Genomic DNA, 22,335 nt, shown 5'->3' with positions numbered 1-22,335 from the left:
TAAAGCTAAAGAAAGCCCAGAACAGTGGATGCCACAGTATTTCATTCCCAGGGCAAGAAAAACATCAATATTCTTTCATCTACAGTCAGATGGGTCTTGACCAGTAGTCTCCAGAAACCTCTGCCTCAACTTCTTGCTTTTCTCTGGCACATAAAAAGGGACGGCAAACTCCCCAAACAATCTACGTATTTTCTTGCCCAGTGGGGTCAGAGATGAATAGGGTACAATGTTCCTATAACCTTTACATTGTGAGCACCTTCCCTTGCCAGGGAGGCTGGTGCTATTTCTTACATCTTACAGCGAGAGAAGCAGTTACAAAATGTTTTGCTGGCAGTCCAGTAGCAGACAGAGTCTGCTTTCTAAGTCCCTAGGGTCATGGGTGTGCTCCTTTTGATTTTGCAATTTCCCTTCAATGACACAATGCACATGAGCTTAACTCTTCCTGCGGCACAGGGGAAAACCAATGGTCTCCAAAAGTCACTTGACTGCCAGAGAAGCTGTGTTCTTTTATTGCAATGTGCTAGGATAAATAGCCCTTTTGTTGGTATTGCTTTGAGGAGGACTAAAAAGTATGACGACTTGGAGGCTATGGCACTCCTTGGAAATTTTTTTGTGGGAGCTCCAATTCCCTCTCTGGACCCCTAGTCTCCTGAGGGCAGAGCGGCTGTGTGAGGCAGGAGAGGAAAAGAGAGTTCTTCTTCCAGACGCAGAACCTTGCCCTGGCACTATTCCTCATGGAGGAGAGCCATGGAGTGACTTACTGGAAAAAGTGCCCTACATTCAAGGCCTGGCTGGCTCTCCTTCAAACTGCACTTCATTGGTCATTCATCTTATCTCCCAGGGTAACAGTGAACAAATTTTTCTTTTCTTTTGACCATGCCACATGGCTTGTGGGATCTTAGTTTGCTGACCAGAGATCAGATCTGGGCCCTTGGCATTGAGAGCTTGGAGTCCTAACCACTGGACCACCAGGGAATTCCAACAATTAAAATATTAACATTTGCTATGTAGTGCTGTCTAGAATGGAGAGAGGACTGGAGCCCAGAAAACATAACTTTGGAAAGTTTTACAGGGCAAAATAGTTCTCGTTCCAGAATGGCTGTAAACATTCTATAGGCAAAGTGGTCTACCATGCCATCTGTCTAGCTGTATTTTTCACTCTTGTCCTCCACATGTAAGTTTCATGGGGGAAAGAAATCAATGAACACAAGTTCAAAGTTGTGTTCACTTTAGTAAACTTTCCCAGTGTTCTCATGCCACATACTCTATGACTCTAATATTACCACACATGAAAACATGATATGTTGTCTACAGGGTTACTTAGCGTTGCTTGAGCTTGAGTCCAAAACAACATGCTCTGCCAGTTCCCATACCAAGACACCAACATAGTTTGCAAAATGCAGAAAATCCAGGTCTCACTTACCCCATGATAGCAGGCAGTGATCCATCTGGCTTGGTATCATCCAGCGTTATTGAAATTGGAGCTTCCTCATCTTCGATAATCATACAGCCACAGTAATCTTAACCAGAAGAAAAATAATAGGAGATTGAGAAACTTCATCAGGGATTTAGGAAGGACATTTTAAAATATATATATATATATAAAACTATTTTGCTAAGCGGAAGGCAAACTTAAAACTATTGGTCTTTGCCCCGATACCAGAAGTTCTTTTCCATTAAATACACTCACTGATTAAACAAGGATGTTTGGTCACCCAGACACATTAGAAAATGACCCATCTCGATGACCTTTACATAAAGGTCAGGTATGATCAATGCATGAGTAAAACTGTAAGATGGCCTTGGTGTTGTGGAAATCACAAGAAACAGTAGGATGTGTTAGAAGGAATTGCCTCTGGGAAACCAGGGGAGAAATGGCAAGAAGGAATCCTTTTAGTATGAGATGAAGGCTTAGCAACAACCGACACCATATCCGCCCAGACCCTGCCTCATGCCAACACCCCGACAGGAAGTCTCATTGTTACCATTTTATACAGAGGTTGAGGCTGAGAGGTGAAGTGTCACCTGAGGCAACACAGCTAGTAAGCAAGTGGGGCCCAGGAATGTGTGACTTCAAAGGAGCGCTCTTTCACGGTGGTCCTTTGTCTCACTCTGCTCATGAAGAGGAAGTGGTGAGACATATGCCAGGGGCCTGGGCAATATGGCCCTGCAACTCGAGGGCCTGCTTCCTTGCCTCTCACTGCCAGCAAGCACTCTTGGGGCCATTTTGTGTTGCTGGGGACTATGAAGAAATGGACAGACTGAGATTTCTGATCCTTTCTCTGCCAACTGGAAACACATCTTTTTTCCGTTCAATGTGTAGTATATGTCCCTACTGAAATGAACTGATATGTTCCTAAAAAAGAGTGCAGTCTTCTCTTAATACAATTTAAACATGAATAAACACAGCCTACCCTTTTTCTTCCAAAAGGCCTCCTTGTAATACATCATGCACTTAATGACAGCCCCCATTGGAAGACGCTGTATCAGCTGGTTTCGCTCTGATGGAAGCTCTGGTCTAAAGTGTATCTTGGCAGTCAAAGTTGGTGGGATGGCGCTAATGACATATCGGCACTGAAACAAACAGACACGAAATACCATCTCAAATGTGAGTCACAGTCTTTGCAGGGGACATGAAACATCACATTTATCATTTTGAGGGACACTAAGCAGTCACAATGTATAGTATGAGACCACTGCGAGGCAACAACACAGAACAAGGCACATCAGTTCAGTTCAGTTCAGTTCAGTTGCTCAGTCGTCACATCAACTAAGGCTAATAATTTGGAAGACTGAGTCAGAAATATGCCAGCATCAATCATGCCACTGCTTGGATTATATTTGGTTAGAAGCTGCAGAAGACAGAAACATGTTAGTCGCTCAGTCGTGACTGACTCTTTGCGAGCCCGCCAGGCTCCTCTGTCCATGGAATTCTCCAGGCAAGAATATTGGAGTGGGTGGCCATTCCCTTCTCCAGGGGATCCTCCCCACCCAGGGATTGAACCCAGGTCTCTTGCGTTGCAGGCAAATTCTTCACCATCTGAGCCACCAGGCTGCCAGAGACCTACTCAATATAAGCTCTTTAAATTTTATTCATTTATGGGCCACACCATGAGGCAGGCAGGATCTTAGTTCTCTAACCAGGGGATGGAACTTGTGCCCCCAAGTCCTAACCACTGGACTGTCAGGGAATTCCCATAATACACATTTCTTTTGACAAAACTGAATTACCTCATACAGTTCATGATTCAGGGTCTCTATGGTGATGTTTTCACTTGACTGGTCAACATAGGTGACAGGACTCCTCAGTTTCACCTTGTCCCCTAGGAGTTGCATTATCCGTTCACTTACTTGACCAGATCCACCTACAAACTTCCGTTCCTACAGGAAAAGGCAGGCAGGGATGGAAATGTGACAAATGCCCCAGGAAGGAAAGCCATATTTACCACTGATTAGAAACCTCTGGAAAATTACAGGCCATACCTCCACTCTCTGCACTGTTAACTGTTAGAAGAACTCATTAGGACAGGGACAGTCTACCAAGACACCTCAGTCACCATGCTCTAAGCAGCTTCATGTGACAAAAAGCTGTTACTGGTTTATGGAATCACAGAATCAGTGGGAAGGGATGAACTGGGAGATTGGGATTGACATTACATATATAAAATAGATACCTAATAAGAATCTACTGTGTAGTACAGGGAACTCTACTCAATACTCTGTTAAAGGCCTATATGGGGAAACAATCTATTAAAAAAAGAGTGGATATATGCATATGTATAACTGATTCACTTTGTTGTATACCTGAAACTAACATGACATTGAAAATCAACCATATCTCAATAAAATTTTAAAAACAAATCACAGAATCAGAAGGAAGGTTTCCCTAGACCACTGGCACCTTGACTGAATGCAAATATCAGCAAGCTTCAAATGCCCAAGAGTGCAGTGGTTGGAGGGTGTCTGGCAACAGGGAAGGTGCTGCAATTCTCCCAGAGGGAGGCAGTTTCTTTTAAAAAAAAATTGATTATGTTTTCCTAGTTTCACTGAGATAGGGATGCAGTTTCTTTTTTTTTTTCCATTTATTTTTATTAGTTGGAGGCTAATTACTTTACAATATTGTAGTGGTTTTTGTCATACATTGACATGAATCAGTCACGGATTTACACGTGTTCCCCATCCTGATCCCCCCTCCCACCTCCCTCTCTACCTGATCCCTCTGGGTCTTCCCAGTGCACCAGGCCTGAGCAATTATCTCATGAGGATGAAGTTTCTTAACTCCCCTCAGTTTCTTAAAGTCCCAGGCCAGGACTGTCTAGGCGCAACAGGCTCATGGTGCTCTCAAGGATCACCTGGTCATCACCAAAAGATGTTCTAAGAATCTAAATCTCAGCTGTTGAGAACTTTTTGCCAAAATGCCTGGAAGTTTCACTGGGAGGACAGAAGAGTGAAGGCTAGGCATCTGCCTATTCCTGCAGACATTGTGGACTAGCCTCCTTGAGCAGCTCTGTAAGACCATGAGCGCTGCACCCTAGTGCCATCTGCTACACTCACCATGGAAATGCTTCCAGCTTAATCTAAGGTCAGTCCTTCATACAGTGTATTTTGTAAGAACCGGGGGAATATTTTTAGCCTGCTAGAGATCGACCATTCTTTGAATGATTAGAAATACAAGTAGGCAGACTGAAGCACAGCCCAACATTGTTCAATTAGGTACCTTAATCACATTCCTCCAGAAAGCCTGTGCCAGCAGCCACACAATAATTTTTTACACTTGAATAACTGGCTATTGTTTTAATGATACCACTATAGCTCCTTATAAAAACATTACCAAAGTAGTTTGGTTTCATGATCTGTCCATCCTCACAAAACCGGAACCATTTAACAATGTGACCTCTGTTTTCCAAGAGTTACTCTGAATGTTAGTATAGTGGAAAGACCAGGAACTCTTTTCCATCTTCATATCTAGTATTTGTTGAACTAAACTATTAAAGGATAAATAACTATTAAACTATTAAAGGATAAATCTAAGTTCTTTGTAAAGGTATTGTGATAATGGTTTTACATTCATAATCTGAACTATGCCCTCCAAAAGGTCATGTGGAGTTTGCCTAGAAGTATCTTGGCTCCTCTGAATGAGGAATATAACACAGTACTGTAAAGAAATTATCTTTCAATTAAAAAATAAATTAAATAAATAACTATATATATATATAAAAATTGAGTCAAGATATTTCCAAAAGACCAATATAGGTTAAAAGGAGTAATATGGGATTTCTAGATGTAAAGGCACTTTAAAAATGCGACTGCCTTATGTTTGCTAAAGCTGAAGGTCAAACTGGCAACCATAAGAACAACTTAGGGACTTCTGGAGGTCTCCCAAGGAAAGGAATAATTCACTAAGTTGACAATGACTCTACACCTCATACTGTGAAACAGAGCATAAGTTAGAACTAAATTGCTCCCAATTAAACCTTATCCCATTGAGGCATAACATTCCTAGAAAAGAGACACCCATTTTCTTTCACTAAGGGAGAGTTGAAATAAAGAATCACAGAGTTTGGAAAATCCGGGAATTGAAATTCTGGCTTTACTACTGGCTTGTTGTGTATCCAACCAGGGAGCCAGATGAGTTACATTCATTAGTAACAGCTGTGGTATCAGTTCAGTTCAGTTCAGTTGCTGAGTTGTGTTCGACTCTTGGCAACCCCATGGACTGCAGCACATCAGGCCTCCCTGTCCATCACCAACTCCCAGAGTTTACTCAAATTCATGTCCATCGAAACGGTGACGCCATCCAACCATCTCATCCTCTATTGTTCCCGTCTTCTCCTGCCTTCAATCTTTCCCAGCACAAGAGTCTTTTCAAACGAGTCAGTTCTTCGCATCAGGTGGCCAAAGTATTGGAGTTTCAGCTTCAGCATCAATCCTTCTAACAAATATTCAGGACTGATTACCTTTAGGATTGACTGGTTTGATCTCCTTGCACTCCCTGGGACTCTCAAGAGTCATCTCCAACACCACAGTTCAAAAGCATAAATTCACTGGGGCATCAGAGTCTTGCTGAGTTGAATCTGCTTCTTGTTGGCTCAATATTTCTTATGAAGAAGATCTTGAAGTATAGAGGTCAAATTATTTAAAATACTAAGTCATTCTATGTTTCCATTTTATTAATGGAATGTTGCAATCATTTGTAAACTAATAAACTTATATAGTGATTTCCACAAAGACTCCTTGAACAAAGACTGTACAGTTAAGTACAAAAAGTATCTTATTTGAATGCTTAAATTTTTTCCATAGTCATAATACTGGCTTTTACATTGAAAGACTAATAGAAATTCTACATATATTAATTCTTTGATAAAATCTAGACTCAAATCAGTGCACTCTCCATTTTATTGCCTTACCTGAATCAGTCCTATTAGGTTGGTAATAGATTTTTTTTATATACCCAAATTTGATTTAAAAGTAAACTCTAGTTATCTAGTTATTAAGCACTTAAAAAAAGAAATCCAGAAGCACATTTTCCCTGCGCAAATCAGTTACAAAGTTCAAAAGTGTTTCTTAGGTTTTAAAACTCAGTTTTTAACTTTGTAAACCACATCTGAAGACTTGGCACTTCTGCATTATTGTGTTTCATTTCCTTCTTTTTTTCTATTTTGGTTAAGAGGATAGTATAAAAAGATTTTCTGGCATTCTTGTTCACTTGGTTAATTTGTATAAGCTTCTGATTATCAGTTGCTCAGATAACAAGTGACAAGGCAGAATTCTTGAAAGCATTAAAGTTCCTTAAACCTAAGGCTAAATCTTGAATATATTACTGAATTCTTTACTATCCTGATGGCTGACAGATTGACAGCTGCACATTTGACATGCTTTGGTTTTTGGTTCTGGGGGTATTTTTGGACTTTATTTTTCATTGCAGATTTATTTGGCAATGTACAGTAAAATTTGTAAACTTGCATCAAATTTATGAATAAAGAACCACTTTTTAAAAAAAGCACCAATTCTTTGGCACTCAGCTTTCTTTATAGTTCAACTCTCACATCCATACATCACTACTGGAAAAACCATAGCCTTGACTAGATGGACCTTTGTTGACAAAGTAATGTCTCTGCTTTTTAATACGCTGTCTAGGTTGGTCATAACTTTCCTTCCAAGGAGCAAGCGTCTTTCAATTTCATGGCTGCAGTCACCATCCGCAGTGATTTTGGAGCCCAAAAAGATAAAGCCTGCCACTGTTTCCACTGTTTCCCCATCTATTTGCCATGAAGTAATGGGACTGGATGCCATGATCTTACTTTTCTGAATGTTGAGCTTTAAGCCAACTTTTTCACTCTCCTCTTTCACTTTCATTAAGAGCTCTTTACTTCTTCTTTGCTTTCTGCCATAGGGTGGTGTCATCTGCATATCTGAGGTTATTGATATTTCTCCTGGCAATCTTGATTCAACCTTGTGCTTCAGCCAGACCAGCATTTCTCATGATGTACTCTGCATAGAAGTTAAATAAGCAGGGTGAGAACATACAGCCTTGACATACTTCTTTCCCGATTTGGAACCAGTATGCTGTTCCATGTCCAGTTCTAACTGTTGCTTCCTGACCTGCATACAGATTTCTCAAGAGGCAGGTCAGGTGGTCTGGTATTCCCATCTCTTGAAGAATTTTCCACAGTTTGTTGTGATCCACACAGTCAAAAAGGTTTTGGCATAGTTAATAAAGCAGAAGTAGATGTTTTTCTGCAACTCTCTTGCTTTTTCGGTGATCGAATGGGTGCTGGCAGTTTGATCTCTGGTTCCTCTGCCTTTTCTAAATCCAGCTTGAACATCTGAAAGTTCACGGTTCATTTACTGTTGAAGCCTGGCTTGGAGAAATTTGAGCATTACTTTACTAGCGTGTGAGGTGAGTACAATTGTGTGGTAGTTTGAGCATTCCTTGGCATTGCCTTTCTTTGGGATTGGAATGAAAACTGACCTTTTCCTGTCCTGTGGCCACTACTGAGCTTTCCAAATTTGCTGGCATATTGAGTGCAGCACTTTCACAGCATTATCTTTTAGGATTTGAAGTAGCTCAACTGGAATTCCATCATCTCCACTAGCTTTGTTCGTAGTGATGCCTCCTAAGGCCCACTGGACTTCGAACTCCAGGGTATCTGGCTCTAGGTGAGTGATCACACCATCATGATTATCTGGGTCATGAAGATCTTTTTTGTATAGTTCTGTGTATTCTTGCCACCTCTTCTTAGTATCTTCTGCTTCTGTTAGGTCCATACCATTTCTGTCCTTTATTGTGCCCATCTTTTCATGAAATGTTCCTTTGGTATCTCTAATTTTCTTGAAGAGATCTCTAGTCTTTCCCATTCTATTGTTTTCCTCTATTTCTTTGCATTGATCGCTGAGGAAGGCTTTCTTATTTCTCCTTGCTATTCTTTGGAACTCTGCATTCAAATGGGAATATCTTTCCTTTTCTCCTTTGCCTTTTGCTTCTCTTCTTTTCATAGCTATTTGTAAGCCCTCCTCAGACAGCCATTTTGTTTTTTTGCATTTCTTTTTCTTGGGGATGGGCTTGATCTCTGCCTCCTATATAATGTCATGAACCTCCATCCATAGTTCTTCAGGCACTCTATCAGATCTAGTCCCTTAAATCTATTTGTTACTTCCACTGTATAATCATAAGGGATTTGATTTAGGATGTGGTATGGAAGCAGGGCAAATGCTAGTAGGCAGCAAAATTTATCCCCAAAATGTAGAATTTACTATTGAAAGAGTAACCAGAAATCACTTGTATTAGAAGAATAGTCACTTCCATGCTATAACAGTTAACATAAACTAATAACTCTGAGACACAGAATGGGACCAAAAGTCTCATGCCTGGAACAGAGATGACTTTAATGACAATTTTACAAGCACTAGATTTTTTTGAAAATTTAGTTGATTTTAATAACTGAGCTCCTCCTACATAGTCTAATTTCACCTACTTCCAAAAGGAAGGAACTGAATTCCTCAAACAAAATTCAAAATGAAATATTCTTTAGTCGTGAACCTATTTTTGGAAATGAGAAAATTTTGTTCTCAGAAAAGTTTTTTTTGAAATTGTTTCAAATTCACTCATGTTTCAAAATATAGAAGCAATTATTAAGATACTGCACTGGCTGAGAATAAAATCAGACATGAAGTTTAGTGTGAGAATGGACACTTCATACCTGGCCTCCGTTGGTAATGGAGAATATCCGAGTGGTGCCTCCACATTGTTTCACGTACCACAAGAACCACAGGGCAGACACCTCATGGGGTTCAGAGGTCACATTGATATTCACAAAGAGAGATGCAAACTGCCGAGCAGTCCTGGTCATAGAACAAGGGTCAGGAGTAAATACATACATGCTTTATATGACATTATCTTTTAAAAACGTAAGTTAGTATAGTTAGAAACCATTTCTATGCCTTTAAAAAATACTCATGGACTCAGTGTCTGACAGAATGCAGATCTGAACTCTCAGGGAAAATAATTTTTTCCTGACTTGTTGGAAATTATGGGTTAGCTCCAAACACGCTAATTCCAGTGCAGTCTAAAAGGCTAATATGCTTGTCAGGGTTCATTGAGGATATTGTTTTCACTTATTTGAACAAACCTCCTCTCCTCAACACCTCCACTGCCCCCACCCTGGTCCAGGCTACCACTGTCCCTCACCTGGGTTAAAACAGTGATGGCTGCTTCTGGGTATCCCTACCTAGTCATATGACTACATCCTTTCATGATCCTTCTCTACATTATGGCCAATTAAGTCTTTCCACAGTCCAAAACTAAGAAACAAACAAAATAAACAAAAAATAAACACTCTGCTTGGTGGTGGTGGTTTAGTTGCTAAGTCATGTCCGACTCTTGCAACCCCATGGACTGTAGCCTGCCAGGCTCCTCTGTTCATGGGAATCTCCAGGCAAGAATACTGGAGTGCTTTGCCATTTCCTTCTCTAACCCTTCAATGATGTTAACGGCAAAGGGCAAAAAGTCTTGTATATGGTCAATAATGTGTCTTGCACCATCAGCCTCTCAAGTTCTGTAAACTCCTATACATCATTTCCTCATGGCATCTTTATGGTCTAGGCATACATACTGTTCACTCATTGTTAAAACATGCCAATCTACCCATCTTGGGGGCCTTCATAAGCTGCCCCTTCTATACTGGGCCTGGGGGTGGGCATTTCCCACACTATCCAACCTTCACATCTCCCACCATTATTTGTGGTCGATTACTGGAAAATACCATGTCTCAATCATTCATCCTTCCATCCATCCCATCCACTATGACTTATTCCCGAAAGAAACCATCCCTCCCCCTTTACTATTTTTTCCCCATTACTATGGCTCGCTACTGCAACATCACCCCTCTTCACCAACCATATATCCTGTCTCCTCCATCCACTATGGCTCATTCCTTAAAGATACCATTTATTGCATTACCCACTTTTCCTGTCCTCCTCCATCACTGTGGCTCACCTGTGAGATACCAACACCCCACACCATCCACTGGTCCTGTTTCCAATTCATTGTGATTTATTCCTAGAACATATATCCTCCCCATAGCCTGATCTCCACTCATCCACTGGGCTCATTCATGGAAGACACATCATCCTCCAACACCATCCATCAGTTCTATATCCCCCCATCAACTGACTCATTCCTTTAAGATACATGGACAAAAACATCCTCCTCACCATCCATTCTTCCTGACAGCTTCCCACCATTAATTGCAGGTCATTATTGGAAGATTCCATCCTGCCACATCATCCACCTTTCTCCATCTACCCCCATCCACAGTGTCTCATTTCAGAAAGATGTCACCATTCATATCATCCACCCTTCCTTTCTCCACCATCCACTGCTGCTTGTTGATACCATCCCCTCACACCATCCTCTTTTCCTCACATCACTATGGCTCACTCCTAGAAGATACATCGCACCAAACCATCCATCCTTACTATCTCCCCCCATCCACTGTGGCTCATTTCTGGAAGATACCATCCCCTCATACCATATACTCTTCCTGTCATCCATCAACTGACTTATTCTTGGAAGATACCATCTCCCCACGTCATCTACTCTTCCTGTCTCCTCCATCAACTGACTTGTCCTTGGAAGATACCATCTACACATATCCCTCTTTCCTCTCTCCCCCCACCCACTGTGCTTCATTCCTGAAAAATACCACTGTCTCACATAATATATCTCTTATATCCTCCACCAATTGGTGCATTTCTCAAAGATACTATCCCCACAACCACACAACCTCCCCACCTTCCTCCATCTACTGTGGCTTATCCTGGAAGACACCATCCCACCATATCATCCATCCTTCCTGTCTCTACCCATGTACTATGGCTCATTCTTGGCACATACCTGCCTCCCACACCATCCATCTTTCCTGTTTCCCCTGTCAACAGAGGCTCATACCCAGAAGATACCAGTCTGCTACACCATCCACTATTTCCTGTCCCCTGCACACAATATGGTTTATTCCTGAACACAGCAACCCCACACACCATCCACCCTTCCTTTCTCTCTCATCAACTGGCTCATTCTTAAAACACACCATGTGCACACATATCTTTTATGTCTCCTTCCATCCCCTGTGGTTCATTCCTGAAAGATACCATCCCCTCACAGCATCCATTTTCTGGTCTCCCTCATCTACTGGCTCATTCCTGGAATATACCATCTCCTCACACCATCCCCTCTTCCTAACTCCCCTATCCCGTTAATCATCCTGCAAGATACCATTTACCCACACTAAACACCCTTCCTGTCTTCTCCCACCCTCTATGGCGCCTTCAATGAAGATTCTTAATTCCCACAGCATCCACCCTTCCTGTCTCCCCCATCTATTATGGCTCATTCATTGAAGATGCCATTCTCTCACACCATCTATCTTTCCTATTTCCCTCATCCATTAGGCACATTCCTGGAAGATAGCTTGCCCTCACACCATCTATCCTTCCCTGTCCCTTACCAACCTCTGTGGCTCATTCTTAGTTGATGTAGTAACTCCTTTGTTTCAACAAAGAATCTCTCCTTCACCCTCAAGAGAGGTTAGGTTCCCCCATTTCAATCTCTCCTAGAATTATGTAACATGTGTATAATTACAGTCTCTCCTGCTAAAAATATATCAACTCCATGAGGTTAGGGGCCATGCATTGTAAGTTCACCACCATTCCGCAGTGCTTTGTATGGTGCTTTCATACAGAAACCCCAAAATGCTGACAGAATGATCTGTAACTCAGTTAATAACACAGATTCTCATTGAAAACATATAATTTACAGTTTTGAATAATATAGACTAGCTTCCCTCAAGTTATCCTATATTTATATGAAATTACTTTAACTCCTTTCCAAATTGCTTTTGCAGCTGACCTCTGTATTATCTGAAAACACAATTACTTCTTTTAAGGCAAAGCGTACAACTCTTTCATTAAAAAAAAGTTCAACTTCCTTCACCTACTTTTCTTCTTATGTTTTAGATTCACTTTATGTTGAATCCTGCTCTGAGTGTCTCAAGGGCCCTTAAAGTCACTATTGATGGAAAGGTCATTAAGTTTTCCCTTAACTTTTCCTATAACTTATGAAGAAAAACTCTGAAGTTCAAGATAGGATAGGGACGATATGAAGGGAAGATAAAAAGTACATTTTAAATAGTCAATATTACTTTGTCCAGCAGATTTTTTCGATGAGATCTTTCATAGTCATCTTATCCCATTCCACTGCATGTGGGGCTTCCCATGGTGCATCAGTTGGAATCTGCAAAGAAAGGAAGGCTGACATTTAGGTCTGATGGTTACTACCCATTGGACTGCCAAGAAGCCCTCAGGAGAAACTCTGAAAACTGGTTTCTCTATGTTGGGATGTGTGATGTGCATAGAATCCTATGTACATATAGACAGTGGTGTATGTATACACTACATATGTATACTATGCACCCAGTGGTGGGTTTGGGATGGATAGCTCTTTGGATTCTATGCCCTAATGTTGTTGCCAAAATAATACCTAAATATATGCATTAATATAAAATAATACGTAATTATGATGGTCATCATCATAATTATTATTGAAAGCTAATGGAAGAGGCTATGGTAACCCACTCAAGTATTCTTGCCTGGAGAATCCCATGGACAGAGGAGCCTGGTGGGCTACTGTCCATAGGGTTGCAAAGCATCAGACATGACTGAAGAGACTTAGCATGCACACACGTGCCCACAACAGCCATTTAAAATTCCCAAATTAAGTTTGAGAGATGGATATTATAGTTATTGAGTTACTGATACTCAGCGAAAAAACAAATCTTTCTATCCTCAAAACAAATTTGAGGAAACAAATCTTTCTCCCCTTCATTATCTCAGGTGGCATAATATATGGATAAGATCACTCTAAGTAGGATTCCCAGTAAAAATATGTCATATAAAGGTGGTATAGAGTTGAAAACACACAGGTACACACATTAGTATCAGAGACATGTGGGTTTGAATCCTGGTCCCTTGTTGTATGATCTTGGAGAAATTATGTAACCCCTTGGCACTGAATTTCTTCTCACTAAAGCAGAAATACTACCAAAGTGGCAGAGTTATTGGGCACATTGGAAATGATATGCATCAATGTTTCCTGCACTGTGGAAGGATATTAAACATTTGCTATTGATTTCAGTCACAGGTCAAGGGCAAGCTGAACACACACTTTACCTCTTTTCCCATGTTATCCATGGTCCGCCACAGGTTGTTGTAATCCAGATAGGCAATGGGATTCCATACTGGGGGGAAGGCACCCCGAAATGGATAAGTTTTTCCCTAAAAGTAAAGGATAATATGTTAAATTAGGATGACATTCTAAAAATCCCAACCAGTCAACCTCAGAGCCATTTTCAAAGAAACAGGATCCTCTACTGTGTCAAAAAGCAATGATGGACAGCACCTATATAAGACTCAAATTACAGTTAGATTATCAAGAATGCCCTAGTGTCATTTTAGCTGGTTTTGACTAATTTTTTTTTTTTTTTGGCTGTTTGGCTTGTGGGATCTCAGTTCCCAGACAAGGGGTTGAACCTGGGCCCTGTCAATGAAAACCTAGAATCCTAACCACTTAGCCACCATTTACTTCATTTCAGTTGTGTGACAGGCACTGTGCTACTATGAAGGAAGGGTGAATCCTCAGGAAAAGAGAGCAGGTCTAGATTCTTCCTAAGGCTTTATTTTCTTTTTTCTTTCTTTCTTTTTTTTTTTTTTTTTGGTCACGCCATACATCTTATGGGATCTTAGTCCCCTGCCAGGGACTGAACCCGTGCCCTTTGCATTGGAAGCACCATGGTATTCCCTTTATTTCCTAACTGAATTCCTTTTTCTTTAAAACATCTTGTAAATCTTCATAAGGTCAAAACATTGTCTATTAATACATTTTGCACACAATTTCCATTTTATTGAATAGAAACATATTCAGTATTTGTAGAAAGCCTACTGTGTGTACTGTGTGCACTGAACAATATTAAGAGCTAGATTTTTAAAAAGGGCTAAAGTAAGACTCCTGATTATCAAGGCAGGGACACAAGACAGAAGAGCATTAGCATTCATGGGTGCACACTCACACACTCTCCAACTGCGTAAGACTACATGGCGGCCATTAAGTGACAAAGGAGTAATTTTCCCTTCCAGAGTAGCAAATTCAAATAACCTTGGCAGATTATATGATCTCATTTCTTATCTGAAAATGCTGTGTTGTAGTGCTGCAAGACAAAGACTCCAAATCCTTTATCATCATCACTACCACCATCACCACTATTATTACTAATAGTCATTAAGATCTTTTTCCATGCCTGGCACTGGCCTAAGCTCTTTCTATGCATTGTCTCCTGTAATGCTCACCCCAACCCTCTGGAGGAAGAACTATTAATATTCCCATTTTACAAATGAGGAAACCAAAGCTTAGTGATATTAGCTAGAAAACAGTAGGACAGAAATTTCCTGCTCCCACAGCTTTTGCTCATAAACAATAAGCTTTCCGGCCTCTTATATGATTGATGGAATGTTGAGATAGTTTTGTCCGAGAGACATCTTAAACTTCCTGACTAAAAGAAAGAGAACTCTGAAATGTGAACCTTATAAATCTTCCACACATCTTTTATGTTTCTAAGGAATAAACAAAGAGACTAAGAAGCTCAAGGGTAACAGGGTCAACTTTGGAAAATATGCAAGAATGTTCTAAGAGAAACTGGCAGACACAAAAATAACTATGTACAGGAGAGAGACTGGATTAAATAATAGTTTGCCAGCAGCCTTCAGAACAGTTGGCTCTTGTTGCAATTCTTTCCTTAGTTGAAACTTTAAAAAAATCTATATTTTATACTCAAGTAATAGTCTTATACCAAACTTACCTTTGCTTTGAAAAAAAAACAGTTTAAGAAAATCCTTCAATTCAGTTCAGATAAGTTCGGTTCAGTTCAGTTGCTCAGTCACGTCCGACTCTTTGCAACCCCATGAGCTGCAGCACACCAGGCCCCCCTGTCTAACACCAACTCCCGGAGCCCAACCAAACTCATGTCCATTGAGTTGGTAATGCCATCCAATCATCTCATCCTCTGTCATCCCCTTCTCTTCCTGCCCTCAATCTTTCCCAGCATCAGGGTCTTTCCCAATGAGCCGGCCCTTCGCATCAGGTGGCCAAAGTATTGGAGTTTCAGCTTCAGCATCAGTCCTTCCAATGAACACCCAGGACTGATCGCCTTTAGGATGGACTGGTTGGATCTCCTTGCAGTCCAAGGGACTCTCAAGAGTCTTCTCCAACACCACAGTTCAAAAGCATCAATTCTTCGGCGCTTAGCTTTCTTTATAGTTCAACTCTCACATCCATACATGACTACTGGAAAAGCAATAGCCTTGATGACACGGACCTTTGTCGGCAAAGTAATGTCTCTGCTTTTTAATATGCTATCTAGGTTGGTCATAACTTTTCTTCCAAGGAGTAAGCGTCTTTTAATTTCACGGCTGCAATCACCACCTGCAGGGATTTTGGAGCCCCCCAAAATAAAGCCTCTCACTGTTTCCACTGTTTCCCCAACTATTTGCCATGAAGTGATGGGACCAGATGCCATGATCTTAGTTTTCTGAATGTTGAGCTTTAAGCCAACTTTTTCACTCTCCTCTTTCACTTTCATCAAGAGGCTCTTTAGTTCTTCTTCACTTTCTGCCATAAGGGTGGTGTCATTTGCATATCTGAGGTTATTGATATTTCTCCCAGCAATCTTGATTCCAGCTTGTGCTTCCTCCAGCCCAGCGTTTCTCATGATGTACTCTGCATAGAAGTTAAATAAGCAGGGTGACAATATACAGTACTCCTTTTCCTATTTGGAACAAATCTGTTGTTCCATTTTCGGTTCTAACTGTTGCTACCTGACCTGCATACAGGTTTCTCAAGAGGCAGGTCAGGTGATCTGGTATTCCCAACTCTTTCAGAATTTTCCACAGTTTGTTGTGATCCACACAGTCAAAGGCTTTGGCATAGTCAATAAAAAAGAAATAGATGTTTTTCTGGAACTCTCTTGCTTTTTCGATGATCCAACAGATGTTGGCAATTTGATCTCTGGTTCCTCTGCCTTTTCTAAAAACCAGCTTGAACATCTGGAAGTTCACAGTTCATGTATTGCTGAAGCCTGGCTTGGAGAATTTTGAGCATTACTCTACTAGCGTGTGAGATGAGTACAATTTTGCAGTAGTTTGAGCATTCTTTGGCATTGCCTTTCTTTGGGATTGGAATGAAACCTGACCTTTCCCAGCCCTGTGGCCACTGCTGAGTTTTCCAGATTTGCTGGCATATTGAGTGCAGCACTTTCACAGCATCATCTTTCAGGATTTGAAATAGCTCAACTGGAATTCCATCACCTCCACTAGCTTTGTTCGTAGTGTTGCTTTCTAAGGCCCACTTGACTTCACATTCCAGGATGTCTGGCTCTAGATGGGTCATCACACCTAGAGCCATCTAGGTGGATCATCACACCATCATGATTATCTGGGTCATGACGATCTTTTTTGTATAGTTCTGTGTATTCTTACTACCTCTTCTTAATATCTTCTGCTTCTGTTAGGTCCATACTATTTCTGTCCTTTATCAAACCCATCTTTGCATAAAATGTCCCCTTGGTATCTCTAATTTTCTTGAAGAGATCTCTAGTTTTTCCCATTCTGTTGTTTTCCTCTATTTCTTTGCACTGATCGCTGAGGAAGGCTTTCTTATCTCTCCCTGGCTATTCTTTGGAACTATGCATTCAAATGGGAATATCTTTCCTTTTCTCCTTTGCTTTTTGCTTCTCTTCTTTTCACAGCTATTTGTAAGGCCTCCTCAGACAACTATTTTGCCTTTTTGCATTTCTTTTCCATGGGAATGGTCTTGATCCCTGTCTCCTGTACAGTGTCATGAACCTCCGTCCATAGTTCATCAGGCACTCTGTTTAACAGATCTAGTCCCTTAAATATACTTTCTCACTTCCACTGTATATTCATAAGGGATTTGATTTAGGTCATACCTGAATGGTCTGGTGGTTTTCCCTACTTTCTTCAATTTAAGTCTGAATTTGGCAATAAGGAGTTCATGATCTGAGTCACAGTCAGCTCCAGGTCTTGTTTTTGCTGACTGTATAGAGCTTCTCCATCTTGGCTGCAAAGAATATAATCAATCTGATTTTGGTGTTGACCATCTGGTGATGTCCATGTGCAGAGTCTTCTCTTGTGTTGTTGGAAGAGGGTGTTTGCTATGACCAGTGCATTCTCTTGGCAAAACTCTAATAGCCTTTGCCCTGCTTCATTCTGTACTCCAAGGCCAAATTTGCCTGGTACTCCAGGTGTTTCTTGACTTCCTACTTTTGCATTCCAGTCCCCTAAAATGAAAAGGACATCTTTTTTGGGTATTAGTTCTAGAAGGTCTCGTAGGTCTTCATAGAACCATCCAACTTCAGCTTCTTCAGCATTACTGGTTGGGGCATAGACTTGGATTACCGTGATATTGAATGGTTTACCTTGGAAATGAAGAAAGATCATCCTGTCATTTTTGAGATTGCATCCAAGTACTGCATATCGGACTCTTGTTGACCATGATGGCTACTCCATTTCTTCTAAGGGATTCCTGCCCACAGTAGTAGATATAATGGTCATCTGAGTTAAATTCACCCATTCCAGTCCATTTTAGTTTGCTGATTCCTAGAATGTCGACATTCACTCTTGCCATCTCCTGTTGGGCCACTTCCGATTTGCCTTGATTCATGGACCTAACATTCCAGGTTCCTATGCAATATTGCTCTTTACAGCATCAGACCTTGCTTCTATCACCAGTCACATCCACAGCTGGGTATTGTTTTTCCTTTGGCTCCATCCCTTCATTCATTCTGGAGTTAATTCTCCACTGATCTCCAATAGCATACTGGGCACCTACTGACGGGGAGTTCCTCTTTCAGTGTTCTATCTTTTTGCCTTTTCATACTGTCCATGGGGTTCTCAAGGCAAGAATACTGAAGTGGTTTGTCATTCTCTTCTCCCGTGGACCACATTCTGTCAGACCTCTCCACCATGACCCATCCATCTTGGGTGGCCCCACATGGCATAGCCTAGTTTCACTGAAAATCCTTAAATATGCTTAATCATCAGGGGACATTAAGTATGATAAATAAATATGATAAGTATAATACCAACCAGAAAAGGATTTCACCCAAGGTTTTAAAGACCCTGTGGTGTGAGCTTTGAACAATAGAGAGGTGGCAGGAGAGATGAAGCATTTAGTGAGCAAGAAGGGTCTAGCCTGGCCATTGTTTTTAGAAATGGGAGTCATGAAATATTTTAAAAGGAGATCATAGAGGCCCGCCATGATGTTAATTTTTATCCTGTTGACAGAGGTACTAAGTTGATAAAAGGTGTTCATGAGTTTCTCTCTTAGCAGTGTTTGGCTTCTTCGTTCTTATTTCACAGAAAATCTCAATGTGCTAAAGAAATGCATGTATGTGGAAACAGTCACGTGCCTCTTCCTTTCTCACCAGTCCCTGAAGGCTTATTTCCTCCATGGCCTGCTTCTAAACTAGACAATTCAAGACTACTTTCTGCCTGGGTAAATCCCTAAAACAGGGCAGTGGGAGGGCCTGGAGATGGCTCTTAACTGGGTGAAAAATGTTTGGGAATGCACCTTCATGTTATCTTAAATATGATTCTATGCTGAGTCACTTCAGTCATATCTGACTCTTTGCGAGCCCATGGACTGTAGCCCGCCAGGCTTCTCTGTCCATGGGGATTTGCCAGGCAAGAATACTGGAGTGGGTTGCCATGTCCTCCTCCAGGGTATCTTCCCAACCCAGGGACTGAATTCCCATCTCTTATGTCTCCTTCACTGGCAGGTGATTCTATAGTTTTCTCCCCAAAGTGTCAGGTGTTTCTCAATCCTAAACCACTTCTCAGCAAGAAATGCCTTTATAACCTAAGAATGTGAGACAGGATCTTTCATTTTCCAAAGAGCATGGCTAAAGCAAAAATTTTTTAAAAAATCTTGGGTAAAAGTAAAGTTAATTTTGTGCCTATACTCTGAAACCTTTCTACCCTTTCTAAGTGGCCTGTAATCTCTGTGTCTTTGACGCAGCCAGAGTTGTTGATGTCAAGTAGAACGCAATGTCCCTGGAATTGTGCCCCAAATACTTAAGTCTCCTTGAGAAACCACATCTTCACTCTACCAATGTTCATAATAAAGGGAGACTGTTGCCAGGAGAGGATAGTTTGTTGTAGCTTTTTTTTTTTTTTCAAAGTTTTTGGATGCTCGCCCAATTAAGGCAGGAGGAGGGCGTTCTTCACACATCAATGTTACTGAGCAAGCTATTTAATGCTATTAAATTTTTACTATGAAATATGCTATATATGATTAAAAAATTGATAGGTTAAAGAGAAATAATAGAAATGAACAACCACATGCACCCCATCCAATTTGAGAAGCATAACGGCACCAGAAATTTAGACGTATACCATATGTTTCTCCCCAATCACATCCAGTCTCCTCTGTACAAGAGGGAGTCACTGTAGTGAATTTTGTGTCTAACATTCCTTTTCTTCCATCTCCCTTGTATACATACCTGCATAATACATTGTTTGGTTTTGCCTATTTTTAAGCTTTAGATAGACAGACTAAGACACACATGAATGTCCATTCTGGAGCAGTAAAAATGAATAAACTATGAACAACACCAATCAACATGGATGTAACTTTAAAATATATCAGTGAGGGGATTCCCAGGTGGTCCACTGGTTAGGACTTGGAGCTCTCAGTGCCAGGGTCTTGGTTCGATCCCTAGCTGGGGAACTAAGATCCCACAAGTCATGAAGCATGGCCAAAATCAATTTAAAAAATATGCTGGTCAAAGAAGAAAGTCAAAGAATACATAGAGTTTGAGTCCATTTACATAAAGCTCAAAAATAAGAGAGGAGGACAGTTGATGGCTCCCACATCATTCTTTATTGTTGAAAGAAAAGTGAAAATGAAAGTCACTCAGTCATGTCCGACTCTTCACAACCCCATGGACTACCCAGTCTGTGGAATTTTCTAGGCCAGAATACTGGAATGCCTTTCCTTTTTCCAGGGGATCTCCCCAACTCAAGGATTGAACCCAGGTCTCCTGCACTGCAGGGTGATTCCTTACCAGCTGAGCCACAAGGGAAGCCCAAGAATACTGGAGTGAGTAGCCTATCCCTTCTCCAGGGGATTTTCCTGATCCAGGAATTGAACTGGGGTCTCCTGCATTGCAGGTGGATTCTTTACCAACTGAGCTATCAGGGAAGCCCAACAGCTTTATTGTTGGTCTTGTAAAATAAGCCAGAAAGTAGCATTTACCAACTGGCATGGTGGTGAGTTTCAGCTCTGTACTTTTAATATTTAGTTGAACAGAAGGGAATTAGTGCTATTAAAGAGTATCATAGGTGACTGAGGGAAGCCGACAAATATTTTTCATTAATCATCTTGAAAATAAGCAGATATGTTCTGGATTGATTTAGGAACATGTCTGTGCAACCCATATGAATTCCCTGGCACCTTTCTCGTCTCACTGTTTTGTGACCAGCCTGTATGAGAAATCTTTTTGTGGTTTAATTTTCTATAGTTAATAATAATGCTTAAAATAAAGAAATTATCTAAAAAGATACCCATTAAATAGGGTCATGTTGTATTAGTAGTTTAAAAAATCATTTTTTTTACCTCTTTCCATATGCGGGTAGCAAAACTCTTTTCAAACATTATACATAGTGCTACTTCACTGAGAAAAAGTCATCATAATTTACAAGGAAACATCTATCCTATCTTCCCCCTCCTCCTTTTTTTGGCCATGCCATGAGGTTTATGGGATCTTAATTCCCCAAGGACCAGGGATTGAACCCAGGCCTTCCCCAATAAAAGTGTGGAATCCTATCCACCAGACTGCCAGGGAATTCCCATATCTTATCTTAATGTATTGGTTCTCCCAAGTGGCCATCTGTTTCCTCTGCTCTTCTTTGTAAGACCCTCTCTTCTCTGATCTACTGACTCTCCCAAGGTCTAATCCTCAGCCTTCCTTGGCCCATCCATTTCCCTGGGGAACTCATTCATCATCTGGATTTGTTATTATTTCATTTGCACAGCATTACGGCTTGCATTTTTCATGCCTCTGCTCCCTCTACCTCTTATACAACTTCAAGAGCTAGCAGCACATTCTTAAATTCATGACCTCATTTTCATCTTATGCTCAGTCCCCTCTCTCAGGACTTGTATAGCCAACACAATGGGCACTTGAGTTGTGCAATCTCATCCCTGGAAAAAGAGAACCATTAAACTCAGGTATAAATGATACCATAACATCAAGAATAAAAGGTTTCAAATGCATAGTTATGCCATCTTTCCCAAGGGAATCTAGGTTATACAAACATTACAAATAAAGCAATTAGTAAAGAAATAATACAAGTTCTTCTGGAGGTTCTTGGGTAAGTAAAGATAACTGACAAGGCATTGAAAAACTGTTTTTCCTCTTTCGCAAATGCTATTATTAACTCAAGAGAGCCAGGAAGTTAGAAAAAAGATGAAAATATTACAGTGTGAAGATAAGTGGCTGTTTTTCTTTCACAGTTTTACTAAGGTATCAGTCACATACTCTACAATCCATCCATTCAAAGTGCACAATTCAATGTTTTTTAGTATATTCAGAGTTGTGAAACCATCACCACAGCTAATTTTAGAACACTTTCATCAACCCAAGAAGAAACCCTTATTCATTAAAAGTTGCTCTCAATTTTCTCCCACTCCATTTTGAAGAACTGTCA

The 22,335-nt window shown here is 40.7% G+C and overlaps 1 protein-coding gene across 1 annotated transcript in view; it reads right to left on the bottom strand.

Moving 5' to 3' along the window:
* MAOA (monoamine oxidase A) overlaps positions 1 to 22,335 on the bottom strand; it is a 78,891-nt gene that overhangs the window by 17,473 nt on the left and 39,083 nt on the right. The window contains exons 4-9 of the mRNA XM_065915060.1: positions 13,726 to 13,830; positions 12,699 to 12,790; positions 9,201 to 9,342; positions 3,232 to 3,381; positions 2,415 to 2,574; positions 1,424 to 1,520 (exon numbers count right to left, since the gene is read on the bottom strand). Coding sequence (XP_065771132.1) covers positions 1,424 to 1,520; positions 2,415 to 2,574; positions 3,232 to 3,381; positions 9,201 to 9,342; positions 12,699 to 12,790; positions 13,726 to 13,830 — 746 coding nt within the window. The remainder of the gene's footprint in view (positions 1 to 1,423; positions 1,521 to 2,414; positions 2,575 to 3,231; positions 3,382 to 9,200; positions 9,343 to 12,698; positions 12,791 to 13,725; positions 13,831 to 22,335) is intronic.

Source organism: Muntiacus reevesi, chromosome X (genome assembly GCF_963930625.1).
Source record: "Muntiacus reevesi chromosome X, mMunRee1.1, whole genome shotgun sequence".
In the NCBI taxonomy this organism is placed as follows: Eukaryota; Metazoa; Chordata; class Mammalia; order Artiodactyla; family Cervidae; genus Muntiacus; species Muntiacus reevesi.
The sequence above is the reverse complement of the archived record's forward strand: the minus strand, read 5'-3'. Positions and strand labels throughout refer to the sequence as shown.